Source organism: Vipera berus, assembly GCF_964194415.1.
Source record: "Vipera berus genome assembly, chromosome: Z".
Classification (NCBI taxonomy): domain Eukaryota; kingdom Metazoa; phylum Chordata; class Lepidosauria; order Squamata; family Viperidae; genus Vipera; species Vipera berus.
The window spans coordinates 90,449,561-90,477,291 of record NC_138205.1 but is presented as its reverse complement, the minus strand read 5'-3'; the positions used below and the strand labels follow the sequence as shown (position 1 = coordinate 90,477,291).

Sequence of the window (27,731 nt, the reverse complement as noted above, 5' to 3'; positions counted from 1 at the left end):
CAGAAAAAGACAGTGGGTTTTTACTGAGTTATGGCTTAACATGCTTGCAAAGTTAGCCACCATAGATCCTGCTTTCGTTCTTGAAGTATCTTCGGGCTGCTTTTCTTTCAGATAAAATGCAGTAGGCAGCCTATGGTCATGTGTTCAATATAATAGTGTCCAGATCTGTTTGAACTAACTTTTGCTCAGAGCAAAAGTTGCCTTGTTTGAGAAGGAAAGGGATATCCAGACTATATTTTCATATCTACCTTACAGGCAGGGCTTTTTTTCTCATAGAACGCTCAGAACGGAGTTCCGGCACCTTTTTTGGATGGAAACTTGTAGGTTAGGCAAGGCGGGTTGTATGACATGTGTGAGTTCTGGCACCTTTTTCTTTTACAAAAAAAGCACTGCTTACAGGTAAAACCGTAGGACTGCAGTAGTTGTTCCAGCTAGTTTTGTATGTATATTTTCAGCAATGGCTCTTCGTGTGCTTAATGTGAGAGCAACTAGAAACTATCTTCACAAAGAGTTAAGCAACTCCCCCTTGGATAACAACTGTTAATTTTGCTTTTGCAAAAAGCTGCAAGATTCTTGAGTTCTAGAATTTATTACCAGAATAAAGAAGGGCAAGAAATTAGAATTTGTCTGCTAAAAGGAAAATGAAAAGATATTATTTGCTCAGTCAGATCTTATATTTAAAAACAAGTTACAGACAGGTAGTGAATCATAGCTCAATTAGAAATGACATATGTAGTAGCCATCTTTTTCTGCACCCTTTAAATATGAGAATTACTGAAACATTTTTTTAAAAATCAGACTGTATCCTAAATTAATTTTAAAATGAGTGGAAGAGAGATGAAATAAATAAGCTTATGACTATGACATAATATACTGTAACGTGACTCAGTAACTTCTAGAAAATAACTAATTTTACAATTTTTTCCACAATTTTATTCCTTGTTGGAAAAAAGAAAACATCTCCAATACGTTTCAGGAAATAATATTAAAGTGTTCAATTCCCAAAAATTATTTGTGCAGAAATAATTTATTAATTTGGTCCATCGTAAATGTCTTAATACATATATCCCAAGGGACTTCAAACTCCAGATTGCAACCTCCTACAAGAAATAATTAAAAATGTACTAATTTTGCTTCAATCAGGTGTTTTACATTCCAACACATCTTCATGGAGAGAGCATGGCCAAAGTTTGTAGAATACCTCAAACATTTGGAGTTTTGCAAAAACTGTCCACAAATCAGAGTATATTTATATTATGGATTTTCCCTTTTTCTCAAAATTTGAGCTGTCTTTTAATGCCATTATTCTTCAAAATTGGACTTTTAAGCCCTAAATTAATAGCTATTTGCTTTCCATGTAAGATAAATTGCTTGACTAAGGAAAATCTGTAGAGTTCCATAATGACAAAATGCATTGGAAGAACTAGAAAAAAGTCTGGCCCTTGAAAATTAATTCCTTGTGCCAGGGGAAAAATACTTTCCTTAGTTTCCTGCATGATTTTTAAAACTTGAATGAATCTGTGTCATTCTTGACATCTGTTTTATGAGTGTCCCACATTAAGAACAATATAAACAGCATTTTTGACCTGACCACAATAGTTTTGTTGAAAGCTGATAGTTTGAAATGTCTGTAACATCAGAACCTTATGTTTTGAATTATACGATTAGCACCATAGTTTTGAGATTAGAATCTGATTGCCTGTCATTGCCTAATGGCTTCACTTGCACAGTCACTTTCTTCCATATATCCATGTTTTCATTAAGAAGTCAATGGTAGGAAGAATGCCTTGCTGATGGCCGAGATAAGCTTGATTATTTAATTATGTCCATTATTTAATAATGGATGCATGGACAATAAGCAAATTACATAAGGAGAATGGATTCGGGATACAAAAACCTGGAGGAAAATGACACTTGCAATCACTTTTAAGAAAGCAACTCTAATTTTATAGTACTGGTGCACATGAGCATTTGGGGATATTGGGGAAATATGCATCATAACCCGAAAAGTAAATGTCAGACCATGAGATGCAAACACATAAGGGTGGAGTTAGTTATGCCATTACCACATATGCCATTTTAACTCAGTCTTGGTTTGCTGCAAATGCTTATGCTGTGAATCTGTCTAGTTTTCTCATGAAACAAATATGTTGATCTCATTAACTAACTGAACGCTGTCAATCAAAGTGTGCAAATTTAACCTTGCTCATTTGAGGCTATCTTAGTATACATAATTATATAACAATGATAATCGTTGACTGGATTAGATCCTGTTCTACTATTTAAATGACTGCTGCTATTTGGCAAAGTAGTAACAGATTTACTCGCTGCCTAAAGCAAAGATGATAGACGATATCCTTGCATTCTATCTCACTTGAAACCTTCCCAACAAATTTCCAATAATATTGGGAACATTCTAAACCAAACTTTTGGAAAAATGTTTCAAATGCAGCACAAAGAAATATAAAATAATGTGAAATAGACAACTTGGTGGACTATTTCTCTAAGGTTTGTGTAAATTGATTTCATTCTCATTCAAATTAGCATCAGGGAGAAAGCATTCCATTGCTGAAAATTGCACCCTTTATAATGGAATTTTCTTTTTTAATATTTTCACATTTTCCTTTCAAAAATATCATTTAGAAGTTATATCTTTCCTTTGAAAGTGGATCAATATTTTGAAGGGAATTTCTCAAGAGATTCTGCTTAATTTGAAAACAACATTGAGACCTCTATGGTCTTTTTCTAAAATTATTTATTTCTAAAGTTTTGTTGCTAAAATAAAACAAAAATTCCAACATGACACTGGCCAGCATGCATCTACTAACTGAATCAGCAAAACCTCTTTTAACAATATGCACAGACAACACATAATGAAAAAGGATGTTAACTGGATATAGCTACTGAGGAAAGTTTCTCTAGAAAGACAAATACTTCCTCCCAAATTCGGCAATATGGTGAGATTATCTTTCAAGGCTTGAAGATTTCTATGTTCTTGTGCAAAGGCTAACAGTGTCTATGGGCACTGAAATGAAAAAAAATAAAAAAGCCTTAGTTTACAAATTACAAATGCCATTTTAAAATGCAGCAGATATATATATACATATAGCAAAATAACCACAATGTATTGAAGGTTGGCTTCTTATTCTTATATGTGCCAAAAATTGCTTTGAAGTAAACACAGATTCAGGGGATAGAGAAGAATGTGAACATCTAAGTTAACTTTTTTACTTTTAAAAGAACATTTGCTGAAATAGGAATATGAATGTGGGGAAAAAACATGAATATGACTCACTTCATTTGAAGAACTTAATTTCTGTATCTACACAGTCATAAAAAAGATCTTCTATTTCTGAAGAATCAAGAATCTCAGAGCTAGAGAGTATGCCTTCCATTGCTTCCAAGCCCTGTTTTTCGAGGTTTAACATTATTCTTCTTAATGTATGACCTTTTTCCTAAGGAACACAAAGGCCAATAGGAAATTTTATTAAAAGGATTTAACCTGGTATCTTGTACAAATGTTTACAAATGCATCAATGTTAAAATTCTCAGGAAACTAGAAAGGACTGAATTGCTGTGCATTAACCATACATATAATAAAACGTAACAACCAATTATAATCCAGACTTTCTTAACTTGCTTCTGCAACATTCAGAATTATTGAAAAGTGTAAGAACTGCAATTCCTATAATTCCGTCTCAAAATTCTGAAAGTTGCTAACTAAGCACATTTGGAAGATGGCAAGTTGGAGAAGATCAGAACATACAGCAAGAAACATACTTCAATCAGAATACAGCTGGAAGGGACCTTGGAGGTCTTCTAGTCCAACCACCTGCTCTATACCCCCTATACCATTTCAGACAAGTGGCTGTCCAGTATTTTCTTAAGAACCTCCAGTGATGAAGCACCCACAACGTCTGAAAGCAAGCTTTTCCACTGATTAATTGTTCTCACTATTAGGAAGTTTCTCCTTAATTCCAAGTTGCTTCTCTCCTTGATTAGTTTCCATCCATTGTTTCTTGTCTTGCCTTCTGTGCTTTGGAGAATAAGTTGACCCCATCATCTTTGTGGCAACCCCTCAAATATTGGAATACTGCTTGTTTTAGACTATCCATACTCAATTCCTGCAACCGTTCTTGTTTTAAGCTCCAGGCCTTTAATTATCTTAGTCGCTCTTCTCTGAACTTTTGCAAAATCTCAACATCTTTTTTGTAATGTGGTGACCAAAACTGGATGCAGTATTCCAGCTGTGGTCTTACTAAGGATTTATAAAGCAGTACTAATACTTCAGATGATTTTGATTCTATGCCTCTGTTTATACAGCCAAGGATTGTATTAGTTTTTTTGGCTGCTGTTGCACCCTGCTGGCTCATATGTAATTGAATACAAAAACACTTTCCCATGATGGGTGTTCCCCTAGAAATTTTTTTCCAGTTATTTCTCTAGATTTTTTTCGCTACAATTAGGATAGAAAAAAGCAAGCATCTTGCTTTGAGAAACTTCCAAATTCCTCTTACCATTAGCATGAATTGTCCTTTAATTGATAATATTTCAAATTATAAAAGCAAAAATTTGGTGGCAACTTCGGGAGAACAATTGTAGTATTAACTTTTTTGACAATATTGGTATTCATTCATTCATTTAGTTTTGATAGCTGCTCATGTGTTATATAGTGCACATTTTCATTTGAAAAAAGTTGAAGATACTACTGTAAGTATTTCAGATATAAATAGAGACATAAATAAAGATTTGTTTACTGATGGTAATTGGGACTGGTATATCTGTAAGACATAATGCCACATCACCATGCCAACTTACAACAGCAGTTTCAGCAGCCTTAGTTGCCATCATTAAGTAAGTAACATGTAGTCTCGGCATCCCATGATCACAGAAATGCCCACTTCCTCATTGGCTTTGTTTGTCAGAAGTTGGCAGTGAAAGTTACAAATATTGATCACGTGCTTGCAGGGTACTGCAACATTGTAATGAGGACCTATTGTAAGTATCCTTGTTCAGCACTATTGTACTATCACTAAACAAGTAGATATTAAGTGAGGACTATTTACAGTGCTATATTGGAGATGCATGCTGAAAAAAAGCATTTGAAGACAATGTTAAGTATTTCACCTATCTGTATAAAGATACAGTAATTATAGCAGATAAGATTCAGGTTTTAACTATGTGTTGAAAGTTACTTTTCTCCCATTACACCATATGCCTCTTTCAAGATTACAAAAACATCAACATATTAAACTATCCTATAAATATGCAAAAAAGCAATCAGCAATAAAGGGAGCACAACCTTAATATATTTTCTACAAGTATAAGAGAACAGCTTTTAAAATGCAAACCTAGAGTACTGAACAATTCAGTCAATCAGTTTAATAACAATATTCTAAAATCCAATTGGAAGCCTTACCTCATCACTGTCTAAGACTAATTGGGCCTGCTGTTGCGCCTTGTACAGTTCATGTCTGCGATCAGGTTTTTCCTGAAACCGAGGAATTTTTTTCACAGGATCTTCACTACCAAAAATGGGTGATTGAACTTTTGGTACTATTTTCACACCATCCACAAAGATAAAAGGTTTAAATATGGACCTAAAACAAGGTTACATGAATGACCAACTAAGTAATTATAGTTACAGATTACATTCTCACCTAACAGTTTATTTTGCTACAAACAAAAACAACCTACCCAAAATAAATCTGAACATACCAATTACATTAAAGAATAGGGTAAATATATGCAACACTTTCAACAAACTGTATTTACTTTTGCTAATAATTACATTAAAACTTAATCATATTTGGGCATTTTTGTTGCCACTGATCAATCTTCTAATTGCTTTATCACACCATTCTGGTCAAATTAGCAGCCATTTTATGCCACATAAAATATCCCTTCAAGTATATATATAAATATAACTAAATAAATAAATAAATAAATATAGGCTTTTAATATTGCAATTTTCTGTATGGAGCTGTTCATATCAACTGGAATAGACACTATGCAACTTTTAGGAATTGTCTGCAGTGCCCTTTTGTGCTTCTGATCCTTCCTATCTTGGAACATCCTGTGATTAGAACTAATATCAGGAATTCACAAAGCTTTCTGTTCAAATTTTATTGCATCCAAAAATACATTTAATATCATTTCTAGTTAAAATAAAGGTTAAAGGTTTCCCCTGTCGTGTCATGACAAGATTCCAGGGGCTGGTGCTCATCTCCGATTCTCAGCTGAAGGAACCTGCATTGTATAAGAGATGCTTCTGTCATCATGTGGCCAGCATGAAGTATGAAACGCAGTAACTTTTCCACTGAAGCAGTGCCTATTTATCTATTTACGTTTCCTGCTTTCGTAATGCTAGGTGGGCAAGAGCTGGGGCAAGCAATAGGAGCTCACCCCACTAACACAGTGCTTGGATCTTAAACCCAGGCTGTCAACTTTTCAGCTGACAAGCACACCGTCTTTAAATGCTAAGCCATCACTCCATCCTGTTGCAGTGTACCTTTATATAAATGTTCACCTATTTGCTCTTGTCATACAACTTTCTTCCAGAAAGCACAATTTAATTCTGCTTATTCCCCCATTTTCCTCTGTATCATATATACATACACACATACATATATGTGTGTATGTGTATATATATGTATGTGTGTATGTATATATATATATGTATATGTATACGTATATACTGCTTCTATTCAGAAATGTGTTTTTATCAAATTCAGCATTCTATAATGTCAAAATGCACATGATAAAGAATAAGATCTGATTTATTGAATAGTAAGGAAGAACTGTTGATCTTTCTAGTAGTATTTCCAATTTTTCTAAATAGTTTAGGGAGACTATTGGGGTTATCATCAAGTTCAATTAGTGCAGCAGCTATAAACCTTTGCCTTGCAAATAACAAGAATAATCCAAATAGTTGTATTCACAGAAAAAAAAGATAAAGATACAGGAAATGCTGACATGGCTAAATTACACCTAAACAAAGAGTTGTTACAAAAAAAAACCCAATATTAATACAGGTTCAATGAAAACTTACCAATACACTGAAAAAGTTATGTCAGTTAAAGCTTATTCCCTCCAACCTGTTTCATTAGATTTAAACATTCATAAAACAACTGTAGTTTTATATATTTCATTATAAATAGCAGAATATCCAAGCCATAAAGTGCTTTGGCATAGGGTAACTATTTACACCATCTATTTTAAAAGGTTTAGACCTTTTTAAAGAATGAGGTATTTTCTTCAGCTTAACATAGTCACTGCTGAATCCCAGAAGGATGCATACAGGTACTCCTTGACTTACAACAGTTTTTTTTGGTGACCATTCAAAGTTACAATGGCACTGAAAAAAGTGACATGACCGTTTTTCAGTTACAACTTTTGCAGCATCTCCATGATCATGTGATTAAAATTCAGATGTGTGGCAACTGGTTCATATTTAGGACTGTTGCTGTGTCCCCAGAGTCATGTGATCAGCTTTTGCGACCTTCTGACAATCAAAGTCAATGGAGAAGCCAGACTCACTTAACAACCAGGTTACTAACTTATCAACTGCAGTGATTCACTTAACAATTGAGGCAAGAAAGATCTTAAAATGGGGCAAAATTCATTTAACCTATGTTTCACTTAACAGCATAAATATTTGGCTCACTTGTGGGTGTAAATTGAGGATAACCTGTACTTCAGTTAAGGAGGTTCTGATAGTGCCCTGCTCTGAAGCTTCTTTAAGCTTTGGAATAATGTAATGGATGTGTGTATGTTTCCAAAACAACCCCATAAATTTTAAAAATGAAGTTCCAATGCAGTGATTTTACACGGTGAACACAGAATTTTGATAAAAAAAATTAAATTAACTGATCTGCATACATCTTAGATATATGAGCCCAACATAAATAATGTCCTTTAAAAAGAAAGCAACTGTAAGCTTAAACTAAGAGAGCAAATTGTAGAAAATTATGAGGAGTAAAGCAGCCTTGATATCCCAGAATCCAAGGCAGGCAATCTACAGGGCAGTAGGCTAATACAACTGAAGCATTTAAATTGACATAAGGTAGATCAAATCAGCTAACATAGTATATCTCAAACTTGCAATTTGAAGATGTATAGACTTCAACTCCCAGAATCCCCCAGGCAGCATCCACACATCTTAAAGTTGCCAGGATTGAGCAACACTGAACTAACCTATCTTCTTTTTCCCTTAAAAATCTGTTATTACTCATCTAGATTTAAGGCAGCAGCTGCAAAAATGTCCAATGATTTTTTTTAAAAAAAAGCCAAAACTTTGAATATTTCTTTACAAAGAATATTCTTTGATTCAAAGAATAATGCATATTTTACCCATCCGAGATGTAAAATTAGTAATTAATTGTTGAGACTCTTAAAAGAATGCTGGTACATCTAACATACTTGGATGGATCTGGTGTGCCAGTGAAAAAATGAATGCATGGAGAAGTCAGATTCTGAGGTAAGACGGACACCATGCTTGCTGTAGTAAGAAAAGAGTCTGAATCCACAGAGATGCCCTCAGCCTTGTTACGTAATAGGTCAATCATTGTTTCCACAGTGATCTTGCCTGGAAGAAAAAAATGGAAATGGTGAAATTAGCAGGGCATGATCATTTTAAGAGGAAAAAAGTCTACTGCATGACAACTCCCTCTTTGCCAATGCATCTGGGTGGTAACAGGCTGAGTGAGGCTTTTTGAGTAAAATAGAAAAAATGTATTTATAATGATTAAGTAGAATAGATCACAGAAATAAAAGTTGCAAGCGTATAATAAGAGGTAATATGACCACAGAATAAGAAGTAAATTTATCATTGTACTTATAACTGCTGTAAAGCAGAAATGACTGTATTTTTTTTTTCTTTTTCCCTTTCTTGAATTTTTGGCTTGCACGTTTTCTTTTCTTTTCCTATTTTATATTAGTATTAGTTTTTATCTTCCTTTTAAAAATAATTATTATACTGTATATAATTATTATCTAATTATATAATATATAATTCCATGTGTATATGAAATTGCTTGCTTCAAAACCATTCATTCATTTATTTATTTTTTATTTTAATTCCATTTATATCCCGCCCTTCTCCGAAGACTCATACACAATGCAACGTGGTTATTCTCTGTCTATTGCCAAGAGACAAAGGGGAAGAAGCAGCAGGATCCACATGGGATATGAAAAATAGGAAAAATGGAAGTTGTAGCAATACATGCATGGAAAGAGGCAGAACATCCAAGAGATCTCTCTCTTATGCATATGCTGGGAAAGGAATTGTAATTTGTAAAAAAAAAAATCCAGTCCTCTTATGTATGTGTGTTTAACCTAAGCAACCTCCAAGATTTTGTTCCACCAACTTTCAATATGACATCATTATTTTTCTGGCCCCTAATATAGTTCATAAGGCCCAAATAAAACCCTTAGCGTGCAAACGCTTGTGCACTAGATCTAACTGAAAGTTCCTCTCTTATATAACTCACTTTCTCAAATATCATCTTGAAAATTGCAGCCTAATACTGAGGGTAATGTTAAACAGGATTCTTATGATGATATAAAAAAGAGCAAAGGCAACAAATAAATGTGAAGTGGAATGTGAAGTGATTTTATCAAGTCCTCTTTTTAGACAATTGGAATTCATCCTTCTCTACAGGATGTATTTGCAACTTTCACCACCAGCTGAGAACGATTTCCACCTCTGGCATTTGCAAACTCCTGCAGTGGTTTTGGGAATCTTTCTGGATCCATTTATTATTGGCTACAGAACAATGTAATGTTCTTTAACATTGCGGGAGATTATGAGTCTAACAAATATAAAATAATTGGTCTGTGCTTTCAAATGCGCATCTAGCAATTCAGTTCAATACTGTATAGAATTTTCTAACCTTTTCCATCTGATCACAGTAAAGATGATTTCTAAATTTTCTGAGGAATTGTTCAAGCTTCTGCTATACAAAGGCAGTTAATGGATGAATTCCTTGCAGAAGATCCTGGACAGGTGTGTGTGTGTGTGTGTGTGTGTGTGTGTGTGTGTATGGTAACAAAGAATTAAAGGGAACAATCCAAAAAATATGAGCTGTCACTGTTGTGACTACAGCCTGTGGATGGCCTTAGGTTAGGCTGAAACAGGCAATAAGATTTGTCCCTTGTTTGGGGCCTAGCAAGGTATTCTAAAACACTTAACAAACACTTAACATACATACAGTATGTGTGTATGTATATGTGTGTGTGTGTATATATATATATATACACACACACATACATACACACACACACACACACACACATATATACACACACACACACACACACACACATATATATATATATATACATACATATACATATACATATACATATACATATACATATACATATACATATACATATATATATATATATATTCAATTTTTGCCACTGGTAACAATAAATTGTCAAGTTACCCTCCTGCTTTGAACTATACTGCTTGAATCAGACTTTGGAGAACAAATGGAATTTTCAAGAAAAAAAAGCAGGTTACTTACCTTCTTGGTTTTTTAAGATCTCCTTTCCCAAACAACAATTTGAACAATCATCATCTTGGGAAAATACTTCAGCAAAATTGAACTCCCTATCTGTGCTCCACCATCCTTTACTTTCTGCATAACTTCTAAGCTCAGGGTGTTCTGCGTCAATTTTTGTAGTTAAGGAAAGACAGTTGCAAATGCACTTTACTCCATCTATAGAAACAAGAATAAAACATCTAAATAAAATGTGACATTAAAAAAAATAAAGTGAGATCAATTTTGTGTTAAATAAAATCCCGTTAGCTAAATGCTAATGTTGTAACAGATTTAGAAAGTTGTTTCACTGAACTTTGCAAAGCAGTGATGAATTGATTCTTTCTCATCTTGCTTTTATAATAAATGGCAAAGCTCCCAGTTCTCTCGGGTGCCTGTCACATTTAAGGCAAATAGTGAAAATATCAGACACACAGAATGGCAGGATTGATTTACAAGTATGCAGATATACCAAATATATAAATCCCATTCAGAAAAATAATCAACATATTTGCTTCATTGATAAAACATGCTTGGCAGCTTATAAGCCAAGATAAGAGACTGGCCTCAAACTTCCATTTTTTTGTTTTTTCTTTATTAGAAAGAACAATAGTTTAGTCCTTTTCTCAAGGTGGAATAAAAGAGGCTTGCCTGGCTAAGGCTAAAAGAAGTTTATTGTGCCTCACTCTTTCTCGTTAAAAAGAGTTAATCTGAAGGCAGAGAACAGGGAGACGGCTGGAGAGATATAATGGAACTTATGGATGAGGGGAATAATCAGACAAGAAAGGAAAGAACCCATAGTCACATAAGGGTAAAAAAAAAGAAATTTAAGAAGGACCCATCCTAATTGATCACATGGTTAAAAATAGTGAGGGGAATTTTGTACTGTCAGACTTGCAAGATTCTGTTAATGTAACATTATAATAAAGTAACTTTAGCTCATATAATCATGTTTCCTGTTTGGTTTACCTAAAAAAGAAACAAAAGAGGTGAATGAGAATAAGAGAGAAAAAATGAACGGAACAGGCCAGAATGAGAACTGGTGGAACCTCAATAACAGTGTAAAAATTGCAAATGGAAAAACTCTGAAAAATGGAAAGCAGCAACACCAATGGATGGAGAAGTAAACTGCCTAAGGCTGTGGTTGAAAACAATGCGTTGGGATGAGGTGGGGGTAAAAATTTAGGCTGGCTGGGAAACACCAGACAGCTAGGCCAATATGTATGTGGTACGTAGTGTGTCGGCATGGGTGTGTGAAGAAAACAGTGATTTGTCTTATTATCTATTGGCTATTCATGACTTAAATCCAGGAATGTTTTATGGGAAGAGTGGGTTTAAAATAATCAAGATGGCAGCCACGATTACATGATTGAAGCTCTGTCCGTTTTAGACATGCACTATGATCTGAATATAAAAAAGAAAATCTTTGATCAGAGGATTTTGGTTTTTTAGGGTGCCATTTCAACCACCCCTCCCCTTATTCCAGAATCTTCTGGATAAATCTCTTAATACTATTTAGCCTAAAACCCACTTTGGGGTACATTTGTCCTTGAAACTCAGAATTCTCTATTCCAACTGGCAACAGTTCTCTATGGTCTTCAGCAGACATGACTTGCCCGATCAGCAAGTTCAATTAGTACCAGGAAGTTTGGAAAGAGTCTTTGTCTATTAGTTAAAGGACAGGGATGGGGGAAATTCTACGGTGTGCACTGGAAGTGATCAGAGTGAAGCCCCAGAGAGGTGAGCTAGCCATGCTGATCACTTTTTTCCTTGAGCATTAACTTGCCAGGAGCATTGGGGGAGGATGACAGAAAGAAAGTGTGGGTTGTGAGTGAGTCTCTTCCAAGCATGTTTATTTTTGGATCTATGAACTTCTGAACAGCTCATTAAAATCAATATAAGTTAAATTAGTTACTATAATAACGAAACTTCTGGTGGTATAAATGTTGAAAGTGTGACAGAATCTAGATACAGTTTAACTTTTTATTAAAGAAGCTCATTTATATAGGAGCATTGGCTGCTGGATATAAAAGTGGTGGAAGTGAGAAAGTTAAGAGGTTGATTCAACTCTTCTAGAATACTAGCTAATATTAGTACAAAGCAGTGTTCTCACAAGTCTCTTACTCACCCACCTCTTCTGTATCCATGCTTTAGGATTTCCAGCTTTGTGCATTGATATAGGATTGCCTACTGCAGGTAGCTGAAGCAGCCTGTCTGAAGCCCCCTTATGGAGTGCCTGAATGTTTTCAGGCTGATTCCCTTTGGTGTGTGCTATAATCCCACAACAGAAAAAAGAGAACTGCAGGCTTTCCTGATTCAACAACTACCACTAAATTGCCCACAGTGTGAGCATCAAAGCCACCACCCTGTAGTATGTGTTCATGGCCTGAAGATCTTGAGCTTCAGATAAGAATCTGGGCAGCCCAAAACTACCCAGTCTGGTAGTACTTTGGCCTAGTAACACTACGAAAAAAACTAAACAAATTCATTTCCCATAGAATAGGCTTGACATGGTCACATGCCACTCATATTGCTTTATATATGCAATCAAGTAAACTCTTTTTCAGCTAAAACTCAAATACTTTGGCCACCTAATGAGGAGGAAGGACTCACTGGAGAAGAGCCTAATGCTGGGAAAGATTGAGGGCAATAGAAGAAGGGGACGACAGAGAATGAGGTGGCTGGATGGAGTCACTGAAGCAGTAGGCGTGAGCTTAAATGGACTCCAGAAGATGGCAGAGGACAGGAAAGCCTGGAGGAACATTGTCCATAGGGTCGCGATGGGTCGGACACGACTTTGCAACTAACAACAACAACAAAACTCTTTTTCAGCAAATTAAATAAGATCACTTCCATGGCCCAACTCACCCTGTCATAGTGAATTCTACTCACAGGCCTAATGTGTATATTGTGGTCTTTTCAAAGTCAGAGAAAGACTGTTTTCACTCTTTAACAGTTCTAAATGATTAATTTGAAGATGCTTGTACCAGTCAATATAAAGTTCTTTTGGAACTCAGGTCCATTTTGTTTTTTGACTTTCGGATTTGAAGATTTCTAACTTCTGTTTTGTAAGCTGTCTGGAGAACTTCAGTTGGGTAGTGATATAAAAATATAAGTACATGTAAGAAATAAAATCTGAATGTATACATTGTCACATTGGAAATGCACATTTTATAATATTTTCTTATAAGTAATGGATGGGGATAAAAATTAAAATTAAAGCAGACCTGTAATTTTCTCTGCTGCCCAATATTTTCCAATAGTATCCAGCACCCAAGCTTCTTTTCTGTCTACTATCAGATAAGCAGACAGGAAAGTATGGCACATACTTCCATCTTCATAGTAATTTCCACCTTGACCATATTCTTCCAGCAGCGAGACAATGACATCCAAGGCTTCTTTAGCAGTTGAAGCTCTTTCAAGCCCAAGTCTGGGAAGGGAATCAAAACAAAACAAAAAAAGCTATCTAGTTAAAGAACCACTTGGAATTTATCTCTAATTTATATACAGAAAAGAAGAAAACAATGTAGCTATCTGTTAAGTAATTAAACAAAGTTTCAGAGTGTTTTCAAACTTGGCAACTTGACAATGTGTTGACTTTAACTTCCAGAATTCCTTAGCTAGCATGCTAGTTGCCAGGTTTGAAATGGCGCTGGTTTAAGCAAACAATGATTGCACATGTTTTCTGAGGCGTTACTGTACTGTATAACAGCACAAAGTCAACTGTATGACTTTGCAACAATTAACCTCCCATCTTAAAAAGAAACGTTCTTATCAAATACGAATGGTGGAATAAAAAACCATTTTCCTATCAATTTCCTTTTGCAAATATTCTTCAAGTATCATACTCTCCATGCTGATGCTGTTCGGCTATGTTGCTACTATGTTAGTAAGCTCACAGAAAACACAGCCAGCTCAACAGACACGGAGGGTGTAGGTTGGGGAAATCTATCTTGGCTATCTTGGCTATTTCCTGGAGCTCTAATTTGTATCAGCTGCAGATCAGCTACATGAAAAAGAGAAAAAGGAGGAAGAGAAGGAAAATATTTTTTTTAGTGGAGAACTGGCAGTCAGAGGAAAAGAGTAAATTCCTAAAATACGTTTACTATTTTAAAAAATGCAGCCAAATAATTTCAAATCTATTTCAGATAGCTTTGCAAATTGTTGTCTTCTAGATGGACAGGGTGTTGGATAAACATTAAGGATTTGTGGTCCATTAAAATGCTTGCATGAATAAAATAACTTACTGAACAAGATTCTACTTAACAGGAGAAGAAGGCAAAAATATGAGCTACTGACTTTAAAAAAAGTGTCGAGAACAGTTCGATTAGCAATATGGGGTTATGATGAATTTGGGTTACAAGACAAAATGTCAAAAATAATTACTATAAATCTAGGACAAAACAATGGAACAAATTTCTGTCTGTGTGTGTGTGTGTGTGTGTGTGTGAGAGAGAGAGAGAGAGAGAGAGAGACAGACAGACAGACAGACAGACAGACAGACAGACAGACAGAGACAGAGACAGAGACAGAGACAGAGACAGAGACAGAGACAGAGACAGAGACAGAGACAGACAGAGAGGGATGGATTTTCAGGGTCCATAAGCACACCTCAGAGAATATGTAGCTTCCAGCTGCTAGATCTTCCCCATTAATTAAAAGAAATATATAATTAATATACTATAAGACACTGATAGAAGAGAATATTTGTAGTTCAGGGTTGATCTGTGGGCTTCAATTCACAAAGTCTGAAGTAAGAATTACATTTTGCATATAATCTGATAAATGCAATTCATGGGCATCACTGTATTTGAACGTGTTTTATTTTTGAAACAGAATGACCAATGTAATAATATTACCAAAAGTACGTACTTACTTACTTGCCTACTTTATTTATTTATTTATTGTGATTTTCAAAACCACCATACCAAATGATACACTTTTTTTTTAATCTGCTGGTATTCTGGACCAGTCCTACAAATTTCTTGTTCAGAAGATGAGCTTCTCACCTCACAAGATCCATCCCTACGAGGGCTTCAGTTTCAGGGGCTGCTTCTCTGGCTAGCACAGCTTCATTAGCAATGAAGAGTCCATGTTCATTGGCTCCCATTTCAGCCCCCCAGAGCCAGGAAGGTCTGCTGAGTGCCACAGCATTTGTCTTAGGTACTTGGTCTATTTCAATGTATGTGCACTGTACAGAAAAAAGGAGGTTCATTTACTTATTTAATAGATATTTATCCCACCTTTATTACTTTGTAAGTAATTCAAGGCAGCAAACATTCATAAGTCTCCATCTTCCTCCTCTTTTTCCCTGCAACAACAACCCTGTGAGGTGGGTTGGCCTGAAAGAGGGACTGGCCCAAAATCACCCAGATGATTTTCATGTCTAAAACAAGGACTAGAACTTATGGTCTCCAAGTTTTCAGGTCAGCAGTTTACTAGACCAAATTGACATCCAATTGCAACATCTTAGATTTAACTGCACAAAAACTATTAGTATCCTATAGAGATGTGCAGAATTTTAGATTCTGAATCAAAAAAAGAAACATATATTGTGAATTTTTAATTGTGGACTTCTAATGTCATAAGTCACTGCGTATGAGTTGGGTGGCTGTATAAGCTTGTTTAGTAAATAAACATAGAGGACCTATTTTCAAATCCTTACATAAAACAGGCCTTGACTTAAGACACCACAGCTTGAATGGTATCTGCATACACTCCATAGCACCTTTTTGTCTTACAGTCTGAAGTACAGTAGAGATATATTGAGTCACTGCACAACTCAAATATTTGAGATACCATAACCAATACACCATTCAAAGAAGAAGTAACCTCAAAGGTAAGAAGCGGTGACTTTATATTATGGTTTAACATAATATTCAAGCCCACAGTTAAAAAGAATAATAATGTTTTCATACACAGTGGAGAAAAGTGATCTGGAGATCTTTAATACTTTAAAAACAAATGCATTGTATACCAGCAAATCTCAGTATTAGTAGCACTCCTGGAAGAGTAATCAAGTTGTCTACAATGACTTGATGGAAAACATAATAAAGAAGAAGGAAATTGGTTTGTCATGCCAACCTTTTGATTAAACTAGAATTAACATATCTGACTTGTAGGTTTTTCCATTTTTAAAAAAAAATAGCATAGCTGGTCATGTCTGTCTCTGTGTGTGAGAGTGAGTGAGTGAGTGAGTGAGTGTGAGTATGTGTGCTTCCTTTGACAATTTGTAAGATTTTTTAAAGAATGGAATGTCCATCTTCTTATGGAAAATTCTGAAATAATTTCCCATCAGCTATTAGAAATTATTCTAATAAGAAGTCACAATTTGAATAAATTGGTGATAGACTGGCAGTGCTTCAACATGCAGCAGAAACATAATAATTATTCTTTTTTTGAAAAAAAGAAGGAAGGAAGGAAGGAAGGAAGGAAGGAAGGAAGGAAGGAAGGAAGGAAGGAAGGAAGGAAGGAAGGAAGGAAGGAAGGAAGATGAAATAGCCTGGACATATTTGACCATAATAGAAACACACTCCAACAACTTTTTTGAGCCAAAATTAACATTTCTGTACCAGTAGCATAAATGAGATGATATTTTGGTGAATTTTTAGAAATGTATATTTTTTAAAAAAAATATTACTCAGTTTTTATTTTAAAATGTTCATTTTAGATTTTGGATTAGACTACATATAATTTTTATCTTAAAAAACACTAAAGCATTCAGGTTTGCATGAAATTCCTAATAAATTCTTCCTCAACCTGCAATGTTCAAAATTCCAAGCTACAGTGGCTAAATTCTAGGAGTTGCTGTCTGAACGAGTGAAACCAGATTAGAGAAGGTCACTGTATTATAGTTTATTATCTTATTATAATTCAGCACGAACTATATAAGCAGCCTTAAAAAGATATAAGAGGATCTACATGACTTATGCCTACAATCTTTTTTTTAAGATTTTGAATGCATTCATGGCCTTAGAAGATGAAGAATTATTATAAATGTAATAATTCCTGATGTATTGAGCCATGAATGCATTATTATTATGTTTATAACAAAATCTGGATAGCTGTGTCTACAATTGCAATGGTGAAGAATCAAACATCTCTATGAATAGAATACCCTTTTTAGAAAGGGTCTAAAATTGACCATCTGGGACAAGTGAATTTATCTAATCACATTACTGAGGATCCAACAGCCATATAAATTCATAGTACTGCAAATACTTATGCAGATTTAAGAAGATTTAAATATATCACCATCTGTCTTTGAAAAATAGGAATATCACTGTTGCGATGAATATATTGATATCTGAGAAAGAAGATCTGTTAACCTCTGTTACCTGTATACACTATCTCAGATAAACAGAATCAACTGTGGACAGACAATTGGAAGGAAGGAAAAGAAAAATAATATTTTAAGATGCTCTTTAAGTGTTTTCAACAATTTTCAAAAATATTTTGCCAGAACCTCAAATATTTTTATTTACCTCAACTTTACATCCTGGATCATAAGTAGCAGCAGCAAAATAAACTATCTCCTGAACTTCATCACGAGGACGGGCAGAATTTTTTCCAACTACTACATGGCCATCTTTAGTAGATGGTGGAAATGCAACAAAACAGTAGCTGGGAGGTGCCACATCCATCCTAAAACATAAAAGGTAGAATTAGATATTAAAAATATGAACTTGTCTTATTTCAAGGTTGGGACCTGGATCTAGAACTGGCTGTACAAATCCAGATACAGGTTTTTCTTACTTAAAACTATTTATTGAATAACTGCATATAACATTTAACTAACCATGATTGGTTTGATCGATATGCGAATTATCATTTACTAGCTTTAAAAGGAGCATATGAAAATGTAGGGCACAATTCAGCTTTATTGATTATTGTTTCAAATCATTATGTATGCTTGGATAATTTATTCCAATATAAAATACAAATCCAGATACAGGTTTTTCTTACTTAAAACTATTTATTGAATAACTGCATATAACATTTAACTAACCATGATTGGTTTGATCGATATGCGAATTATCATTTACTAGCTTTAAAAGGAGCATATGAAAATGTAGGGCACAATTCAGCTTTATTGATTATTGTTTCAAATCATTATGTATGCTTGGATAATTTATTCCAATATAAAATACCTGAATCGCTTTTGATATATGTCATATCAAACAAGACAATAGCCAGAAAACAAACTCTCATTCCTTTAAGACTAATGAAGTAACAACTTGCAAGAAATTTCTCACTGTCAAGAGCATCTTGATGTATATTAATTTCAAGGGCAATTGACTGTATACAGTATACAGTAATGATATTTTTTCTACTGTTTGTTCAGTCATTACAATGACAATATGCTAAATGTATACAGTATGTTGAAATATAGTTTTGATTAATATGGAAGTGTATTAGTCTGTATCAGTTTAACTCACTCTGAAAAGATAAGCCCCAAATGGAGTTTGTATATAAGATTGTCTTCAGGAATGGAATGGAAGGGGATAGGTGCTAACCTAAAGCTGAATTAAGGACCTGCTAGTACAAGAAATGAACAAAATTTGTTTTTTCTCTCTAAATTTTACCTGTAATCCAAGGCTGTTTACAGGCTTTCCAGAAACCTAGGGAAACAGAAAAGGTAGGTACTATGAAGCAGCGACAGCTGGCAAATCTCCAAGTCCTGCTTCATTCTTGGGATACAGCTGATACCATAGGTTTTAAATAAGACTGATTCTTAAGCAGAATTTCTTTGTAGTTAAGTTTTATTTTAAGATAAGGAAGTGCCAGACTTGTAAAAAAATTTGCACACATTTATAGCACTAGAAATAGGCCACCACACTGTGTAATAGCTCACACTGAAACAAGCAAGGAGGAGGAGTTGTCTGCCAGCCAGCTTTTGTTTCAAATGGGTCAGCCATCAATTTTGGGTGCAAATACAGTCACTAGGAAACAGTCTCAAGGAGTGTGGGAAAATCAGGCTGGCTTTTTAATTTCACTGAACTGAAAAAACAGGGGGTTGCTAGTTTTTCTGACTTATTACCCTAAAGCCTTGATTCCATGTTCAAGATGCTCCCAACTGTTGGGAAACTCAGCTTAACTGAATTGGTGGCCTGTTTTCCTTGAGTTCTGATCATGATCCTTTTTTAGCATTTCTTCAAAGGTTCAGATCTAATGGCCCACATTTTCAGGCAGCCATTTCTATGGCATCCCCACTCCTTCCCCTGCCACTTTTTTCTTGCTTTTAAATGAACACAGCCAGACAGATAGGAGCATATATTGTACAGTGTAAATATGCTCAGTGAAAAAAATAAATAGCATCCTCCTCCATTATGTCTTCTCTGTCAGGAGAAATGCCAGTATAAACACTATGATAGGGACAATGTATCTTTATTAAATAAACATATTTTTAAAAGATGGTTGTATGTTTCTGGCTACTTTATACGCAGTACTCCCAAACAGGTTTCACAATAATTTTAGAAGGTACATACAGCATACTTGCCAATTGTTCGACCCTACTTCACAGTAAGAACACCAGTCTTCTAGAATCTCTGTACCTCTGTACCTCTAGCTGTAGTACTCTTAGTAGTTGCACAGAAGCAACTACTGACTGACCTGCCTTTGTTGAAAAAGAGGGCATTTCTGATACCCTTTCCTCCTTATCTTCTGTGTCACATCTCAGCTGTAAAACTCCTGATTAAAGATGCCAGGCCAACATTCTGCCCCCTGGTGGTTTTCTTTATGAACTACACATTTTCCTAAGTCGTAGAGCAGTCATGTCAAACAGAAGGCCCGGGGGCCGGATGCAGCCAGCGAAGTGGTTTCATGTGGCCCGCAAAGCCATCCTGTAAACAGTGAGGGAACGGCTCCCACTGCCTTGGCCCTGGCCCAGAGACCCTCCTTCTGCCAGAGACCCTCAGATCTGTCCCACTCCTGCCCAGGCCCCCATAGGCACCCTTGATGCGAACGATGTAGAGCTGGCCACGCCCACCCAGTAGGCCATCCGCACTCTAGCCACGCCCACCCAGTAGGCCACGGCCACCCTGGCCATACCCACCCGGCCCCCTGAGGGCAACCGCAATGCTGATGCGGCCCTCAATGAAATTGAGTTTGACACCCCTGTCGTAGAGCATTAATTCACAAATAGTAAAAAGTTTCATAAGTCACTTTTTCAGTGACATTGTAACTTTGAATGGTCACTACATGAATTGTTGTAAGTCAAGAACCATCTATACTGAAGCATTATGCATTCCAGCTGACAAATGGTTCCTTATAGTAGATGTTCAAAACTTTTTTTTTCTCCACTGGAATGCAGTAGGGAAGATCCTGCTGGCAATATCTTTTTCTTTCCCCAGTACCGCATCTCCCTTGCTTCCACCCATTCTTTTGTGTTCCTTGGGTGGGTAGAGATCTGAGCCAGCCACATACAAAAGCATTTTGAAAGCATCTTCCATATATCTTTTCTGCAACACTTATTGATTTGGGATATTCCAGAGAAGTGGTAGATAGGCAGGGAATTCTATCAGTTTCCCTTTGTATCCAAATGATTGGAAGGATTACCCTACCAGTCCTCTAGTGAAACCTTTCCTTTTTTGTCTAGTTTATATAAATAAAATGAAATGGTGCCATGTTCCATACTCCACTGCCCTTTTGGATATTCATGGGTTTACTTCCAATGATGTCCCACTTGCTGCCATCATTCCCTTGAAACACCTATTGATCTGGAATATTTGGGACCATGAGTGAAATTGATGAGAGTTATGACAATTTCTCCTTCTAGCCAGGTGACAAGAGGAAAAGTGCAACCGTAAAATACTTTCTCCCTGAATTTGACTACAGTGTGCCAGTTTTTTAGCTCAAGTGACACCAGAAGATAAAATGGGTTTCCTCAACCAGTCCACCATCAAAATGCTTCTCTGAGCAAGCAGCTCCTGCACTGAACAGGGGACTTGCATCAAGGACCTCTAAAGTTCTTTCAGATTCTTGGATTCTATGATGTTAGTCTTGTTTGCAAATTAAAACTGTATTTCCTCAAAGACCTGCTCACAGAAAAGGAAGTTATTAGTTTCCTGGCATGGATGGGAAGAACAAAAAAGCAGGTAACTTCACCAACCAGAGTAAGTGCCATCCAGACAAACCACTAAGCCAACACTGTTGGTATAAATTCCAATTTCTTAATCTGGATTCATTCCTAGCCAGTATCAACATATACAGCAACAGCTTATGGCTGCCAGGCAGAATGGCCTTTATACCCATCAAATATTTCCAAAGAACTGTTATATGTAACTCAGAAGCTAAATATGAAAGGAAATTTCCCACACTTTCCAGAAATTTTGGAACTGTATATTTGATTTTGCAGAAATACATTTTCAAGCTGATACTTTGTATCCTTATAAAGCTGCCTCTGGATGTAAGAGAATTGTTGCTGAACACTGAATAGTTCTATATTTTCTAATGGTTTGAAAAACACTGGACATTTGCTTTAAAGGCATTAGTCTTAGTAGTTAACTACTACATTTCACTATTCCAAAGAACAGAAAATAATCAAGCTGTATATGTAAATCATTAGGGCAACAATTCCAAAGTTATTTTGAATTAATAGTTTAATAATAATATCAAAAATGGACCGAAAAAATAAAGAGGTCCTGGTCTATTAACAACATAGTTAGGGACTATGTACTTTGCTATAACAAATTTCTACCTATTATTATTGCATAACCTCTTCTATTCTTTACCCCATCATTTTGTATGAAGTTTTTTTTAAAAGACACACCCATCCTCATTCACTATTTATGCACAAAGATCTAATTGGCAGATTAATAAGAGATTTAGAATAGGATGGGGTGAGGTGTGGTGGGGTGGGGTGGGGTCGAGTGGAGTGGAGTGGAATGGAACGGAACGGAACGGAACGGAACAGAACAGAACAACAGAACAGAACAGAATAGAATTTAAATGTTTTATAAAGACTTGGCCAACCTTACCTTTCTTAGCATCACTATCAAAATATCATATATCAGAGACCTTTGACTGACTTTTTCAAAATAGGACACTGAGATGAGCATCATGCAAAAATAATGCAACGCATGGCATGCAATGTACGTATTTATTTTTCCACTCAAAATATTTATTATTTTTAATAAATTTTTAATTATTTATTATAATTTATTATCATCTGCAATCCAGCTGATTTAGAAGAGAAGCAGGAACCAAGATAATTAATCTGTCACAAAGTGATTATACATCAGTACTGCAAAGCTATCAATGTTACTATTTGACTGTTTAGAAAAGCAATATTTCTCTTTCCATATTCTCAATGCTATTATCAAGAAGGTCCCATGTGTGAAAATATTAGATTAGCTGATCAATGATTCAAGCAAAGGCCTTCTTCAGCACAGAAATTGTAGTTGCAGAATTGGTCCAGGGGTTATACTGTGGCTTATGTGTACTTTGCTACTGACCTATGACCCCTTCCAAGAATGGTCAGAGATCTTGTATGGATGCACAGATAGAAGGACTAGGAAGCACAGTTGAAACCTTGCATTCCATGCTGATCTGTGACTGTAACAAACATTTGAGTAGATGTTTTCTATAATACAAATTAAAAAACATGGCTACAAATATATTAACAAAGAAAAAAGCTTTCGAGATATTTGCCTACAGAGAAATGTTAGTGGCACTCCCTATGAGTTCAGTCAGGCAACTGACGAAAATAGACAAGACTTACACAATAGAACAAATTCTTTTAAATAGATAGATACAGATACAGATAAGCAATGTTCTGGACAACATTCCTCAAAAAACTGAGGAAAAAATGCTTTTAGCAAAACTAATCAGTTATTAAATAAAATTAAAAATTACAATCTTAAATCTACACTGCATTCATTACATGTCTGTAGTAAAAGCAAAGATTGCTTCTTTAAATACAAAAGTTTGGCTTTGGAGAATTGCTGAATTAATGCTGTAATGCTATTTTAACAACTGTATTTACTGGGACTGTTTAACACATTTTCTTTCAGTTTATGAGCCAGGACTTTATTGCTCATAATTTTAGATTGCATCTAGCAGTTTGTAAATTGCAGCAAAGGTCCTATGTCTCACTATTATTACTATTATTTAAAGGCAGTCAACTTAAACTGAAATGGTCCTTTAAAAATTCTTCAGATAATATACATATACACAACCTTCAGATTCTACACACACCTACACATTGCAGGTAGTCATATTACATCAATTTAGTCTCCTTAAAGCTAAGTCATACTTGTAAATAAAAGAGAGAGAGAGAACTTGTTTAACATTAAAAGGTAAAGTCATTTCCAAATCTAGGGGCCGGTGCTCATCTCCATTTCAAAGCCAAAGAGCCAGCGTTTGTCTGAAGACGTCTGCGTGGTCATGTGGCCGGCATGACTAGACGCCAAAGGCGCACGGAATGCTGTTACCTTCCCACCGTAGTGGTCCCTATTTTTCTACTTGCATTTTTAAGTGCTTTCGAACTGCTAGGTGGGCAGAAGCTGGGACGAGTAACAGGCGCTCACTCTGTTACGCGGCACTCGGGATTCGACCCGCCAAACTGCCGACCTTCTGATCGACAAGCTCAGTGTCGTAACCCACTGAGCCACCACGTCCCTGATATGTATGATGAATTACGGTAACTGATTCTAATTCTATCAGCAGCCAAAATTGTCTAGATATTTAACACTATAATTAAATGGGCATACTGTAATAAGCAGTTACAGTATCTCTTATTATAACATACCCATTGTTCATCTAAATTATACACAATCTGTAATTTATTCTAGTTACAAGAAAGCTCTAAAGAACATGTTGGGTTGTTGTTTTTTGGTTATTATTCTTTTATCAAATTGGTGCATTCCAGATGTGTTAAGACTACAGTACTTAAAAGCCCCAGCCAATGGGGCCAAAACTGTAGGATAATAATGGGAGTTGTCATTCCAACATATTTAGACTGGAAGGCTGGGAAAGGCCTATAAATCTTCAGAGAGTCCAATATTATATTTTATCCAACTCTGTATTGCTCACACTATACTGTGGAGCATAATGTGATCTGATATTTGTGTGACAGGAAAAGACTTCCATGCATAGTCATACAGGTTGCACTAAACCATGATTTCTTTGGCCCTGGTTTAGTTCCTTAAGAAAAACTATGGGGATTGGTCCATTAAACCACACAGCACAGAATACAAATCCAAATCAGTGAGTTCTGACAACATGCCAAGCCAAATTAAAAAAAAAACAACCACCTGTTTAGCCCAATGCATGAACTCAACCTAATGCTAACCCTGATCAGTGATGAGCTACAATATCATATAATGGGTCAATGCATTGAAGTAGCCATTGTGGACCACAGACCATTGGCCAAAGCTTTTAAAATCACATTTTGCTGGTAACCATCTTCACATCCTCTTGCAAAAATAATCATGCACTGCTAAGGCATCATTATCCTACCCTTTTGATTTTCCTTGGTTTCATTCTAGTAAAAACATCCACAAGGAAGGAAAGAGGGCGCGCACGCACACACATACGCGCACACACAGAGAGAGAGAGAGACGAAGGGAAGGGAGGAGAGAAGGCAAAAGGGCGACCTTTACTCCCAGGGGCGATTTAGGCTGGCGCTGACGGCACATCCCAAGGCGCTCCGCCGCTCGAAGCCTCAGAGCTCCTAAGGGCTGAAAGGGAGGACGGGCTGAAAGCGTTCACAGGCGATGGGCAGCAGCAGGCATGCCCTTGGACGCCCAGCTGGCTTTGTAGAGCATCCTTCCTCCCTCATTTGGCAAGGAAGGAGATGAGACTCACCTTCGAGACGCTTCCCCGTGGGTCTTCCTCCGCCGGCGACTGCTTCTCTTTTTGAGGACTCCAGAAGAAAAGAGAGACGCTGCCTCGGCTCCAGGTAGCAGCCAAGCTCCCACTCACTTGAACAACCTGCCAGCAGCACAGGGCAGAGGGAGGGAGGGAGGGAGAGAAGGCGGGCAGACGTCAGCTACTGCTCGGCCAACTCACCGCTCGGTGGCGGTGCCTTTGTCGCAGCCGCTGACGCTCCGTCTTCTCTGCGCTGGGCTCAGACGGCGGCGGAGCTGCTGCGGCGAGACTAGGGCGGGCAACAGCGGGAGGAGGGGATTAGAGCTCTTTCTGCCAGACAGCGGCGGAGGGGACACCTACGAAACGTCGGCCTCGCCCAGGGTGCGGAAACTGAGCGCCGCGTTTCTGAGCATGAACCAAGTGACATCTCAAATCAAGCTGCCTGAGGGAAAGATAGATATGGTAACATTATTTCGCTCTCTTTCCTAGCCCTCCATCCCAGGGTTCAGGAAAGCTATGAAAGCTGGGGTTGATGTTAATGATTGGTCTAAAGCCCGTTTTTTTGTTGTTGATTTTGTTGTTTATCAGATTATTTTAGTCTGGACTGCCTGTCAGATTTTATGTATTTAGCTGTTTTGGTTTCTTTTTGTTTCGTTTTATATCTACCAGAGCAATAAATAAATAAATATTAACAAAATAATCTGAAGAATTAGGCTTGTGATGGGAGTTGTTGTTGTTGTTGTTAGCTGCAAAGTCATGTCCAACTCATTGCGACCCTATGGACAATGTTCCTCCAGGCCTTCCTGTCCTCTACCATCTTCTGGAGTCCATTTAAGCTCACGCCTACTGCTTCAGTGACTCCATGCAGTCACCTCCTTCTCTGTCGTCCCCTTCTTCTCTTGCCCTCAACCTTTCCCAGCATTAGGCTCTTCTCCAGTGAGTCCTTCCTTCTCATTAGGTGGCCAAAGTATTTGAGTTTCAACTTCAAGGATCTGGCCTTCTAAACAGTGGCGTAGCGTGGGGGGTGCAGGGGGGGCCGGCCACACCGGGCGCAACATCTGGGGAGGCGCGCTCGCACTTGCAGCTCTCTGCCCCTGCCTGGCTCACTCATTCTCTCTCACTGCAGTGCTGGCTGTGCGAATCCGATCCGAGCCGCCGGGTCGCTGCCCACTGTGGAGGGGGGGGTGCCAGGCGTGCGGTGCGGAGAGAGAGCGAGGGACTATCTGGGGGAGGGACAGTGCAGCGGTCGCCCAGCGTAGCGCTGAGCGCAGGAGAGAACCACACCAGACCAGCCCAGGCAGCAGCAAGAAGAAGCTAATCCACATGTTAGGGGGCGCAAATTACTTGCCTTGCCCCGGGTGCTGACAACCCACGTTACGCCACTGCTTCTAAAGAGCAGTCAGGGTTGATCTCCTCTAGGACTGACCGGTTTGATCGCCAGCACCATAGTTCAAAGGCCTCAATTCTTTGGCGCTCAGCCTTTTTTATGGTCCAACTTTCACTGCCATACATTGTGATGGGAGAGGTAAAGCAAATGTGTTGGAAGAGGCAAATGTGTTATGTTGGGGGCTCTGGAGTGGGCTTTTTCATAGTTCCATATTAGGCTTCCACCACACTGAGCCAGAAAATGTTGTTGAGGCAGCTCTGTGTCTCCATCACAAAACTTAAACCCTTAGTGTTGCAAGAACATCTAGTTTTTTATAACTCTGATAGCAAAAGAATCCAGATCAGCAGGTGGAAAATATTTGATTGGTCAAATGCTGTGGGATCTGCTTTGAAATATTATAGCGCATTTCCTGTGCTGCACCATTTCAGCCAGTTACACTTTTTTTTTCTAGGGTTCCATCCCAATTTTAATAACATTTGCAGACCACCCAGGCTGCTCCCATATTTATTGAGTGGGTTTATAAGGGATTTTCCTATAAAGTGTTTTTGAGATTCCCTAAACTTGCTGATGACTTTCCTTGTTTTTTCACTATGTCAGATAATTTGATCTATTATAATGTACCCTACATGGGGTTGCTCCTGAAAAGTATTTGGAAACTTCAGTTGGTTCAAAATGCAGTTTTGCACAAGCCTAGATTTGCACTACTCATCTTGCAGTTTTGAGGGAACCGCATTAGTTGCCAATTTGCTTCAGGTGCAATTCAAGGTGCTTGGTTATCACTTTTAAAAAGAAATCCCGTGTTACTTTATTCACCCCAGTGGCATCTACTCAGCCCACTAGAGCTAAAAGCAAGGCATTTTGTAGGTCCTATCCATTAAGAAAATACAATTAGTCAGACCAAGAAAATGGGCCTTTTCAGTGGCGGTTTCTTTCCTATGGAATACAAAATTTATGGTGCTTAGTGAGAAATTTGTTAAGTGAGTTTT

General features: G+C 37.0%; 1 protein-coding gene across 2 annotated transcripts; it reads right to left on the bottom strand.

Moving 5' to 3' along the window:
* Positions 1 to 173: 173 nt before the first annotated feature.
* On the bottom strand, positions 174 to 25,490 carry SCRN1 (secernin 1). 2 transcript variants are annotated; one of them, XM_081344061.1, is made up of 9 exons: positions 25,356 to 25,490; positions 18,032 to 18,191; positions 15,557 to 15,738; positions 13,775 to 13,977; positions 10,533 to 10,727; positions 8,422 to 8,587; positions 5,420 to 5,600; positions 3,296 to 3,455; positions 174 to 3,025 (listed from the first exon to the last, which is right to left on the bottom strand). In XM_081344061.1, exons 2-8 carry the CDS (start codon positions 18,188 to 18,190, stop codon positions 3,297 to 3,299), a joined length of 1,245 nt encoding a protein of 414 aa, XP_081200187.1. In that variant the 5' UTR covers position 18,191; positions 25,356 to 25,490; the 3' UTR covers positions 174 to 3,025; position 3,296. The 2 variants fall into 2 exon arrangements, with proteins under 2 accessions (XP_081200187.1, XP_081200188.1); XM_081344062.1 differs by having other exon boundaries at positions 13,877 to 13,977.
* Positions 25,491 to 27,731: the final 2,241 nt, after the last annotated feature.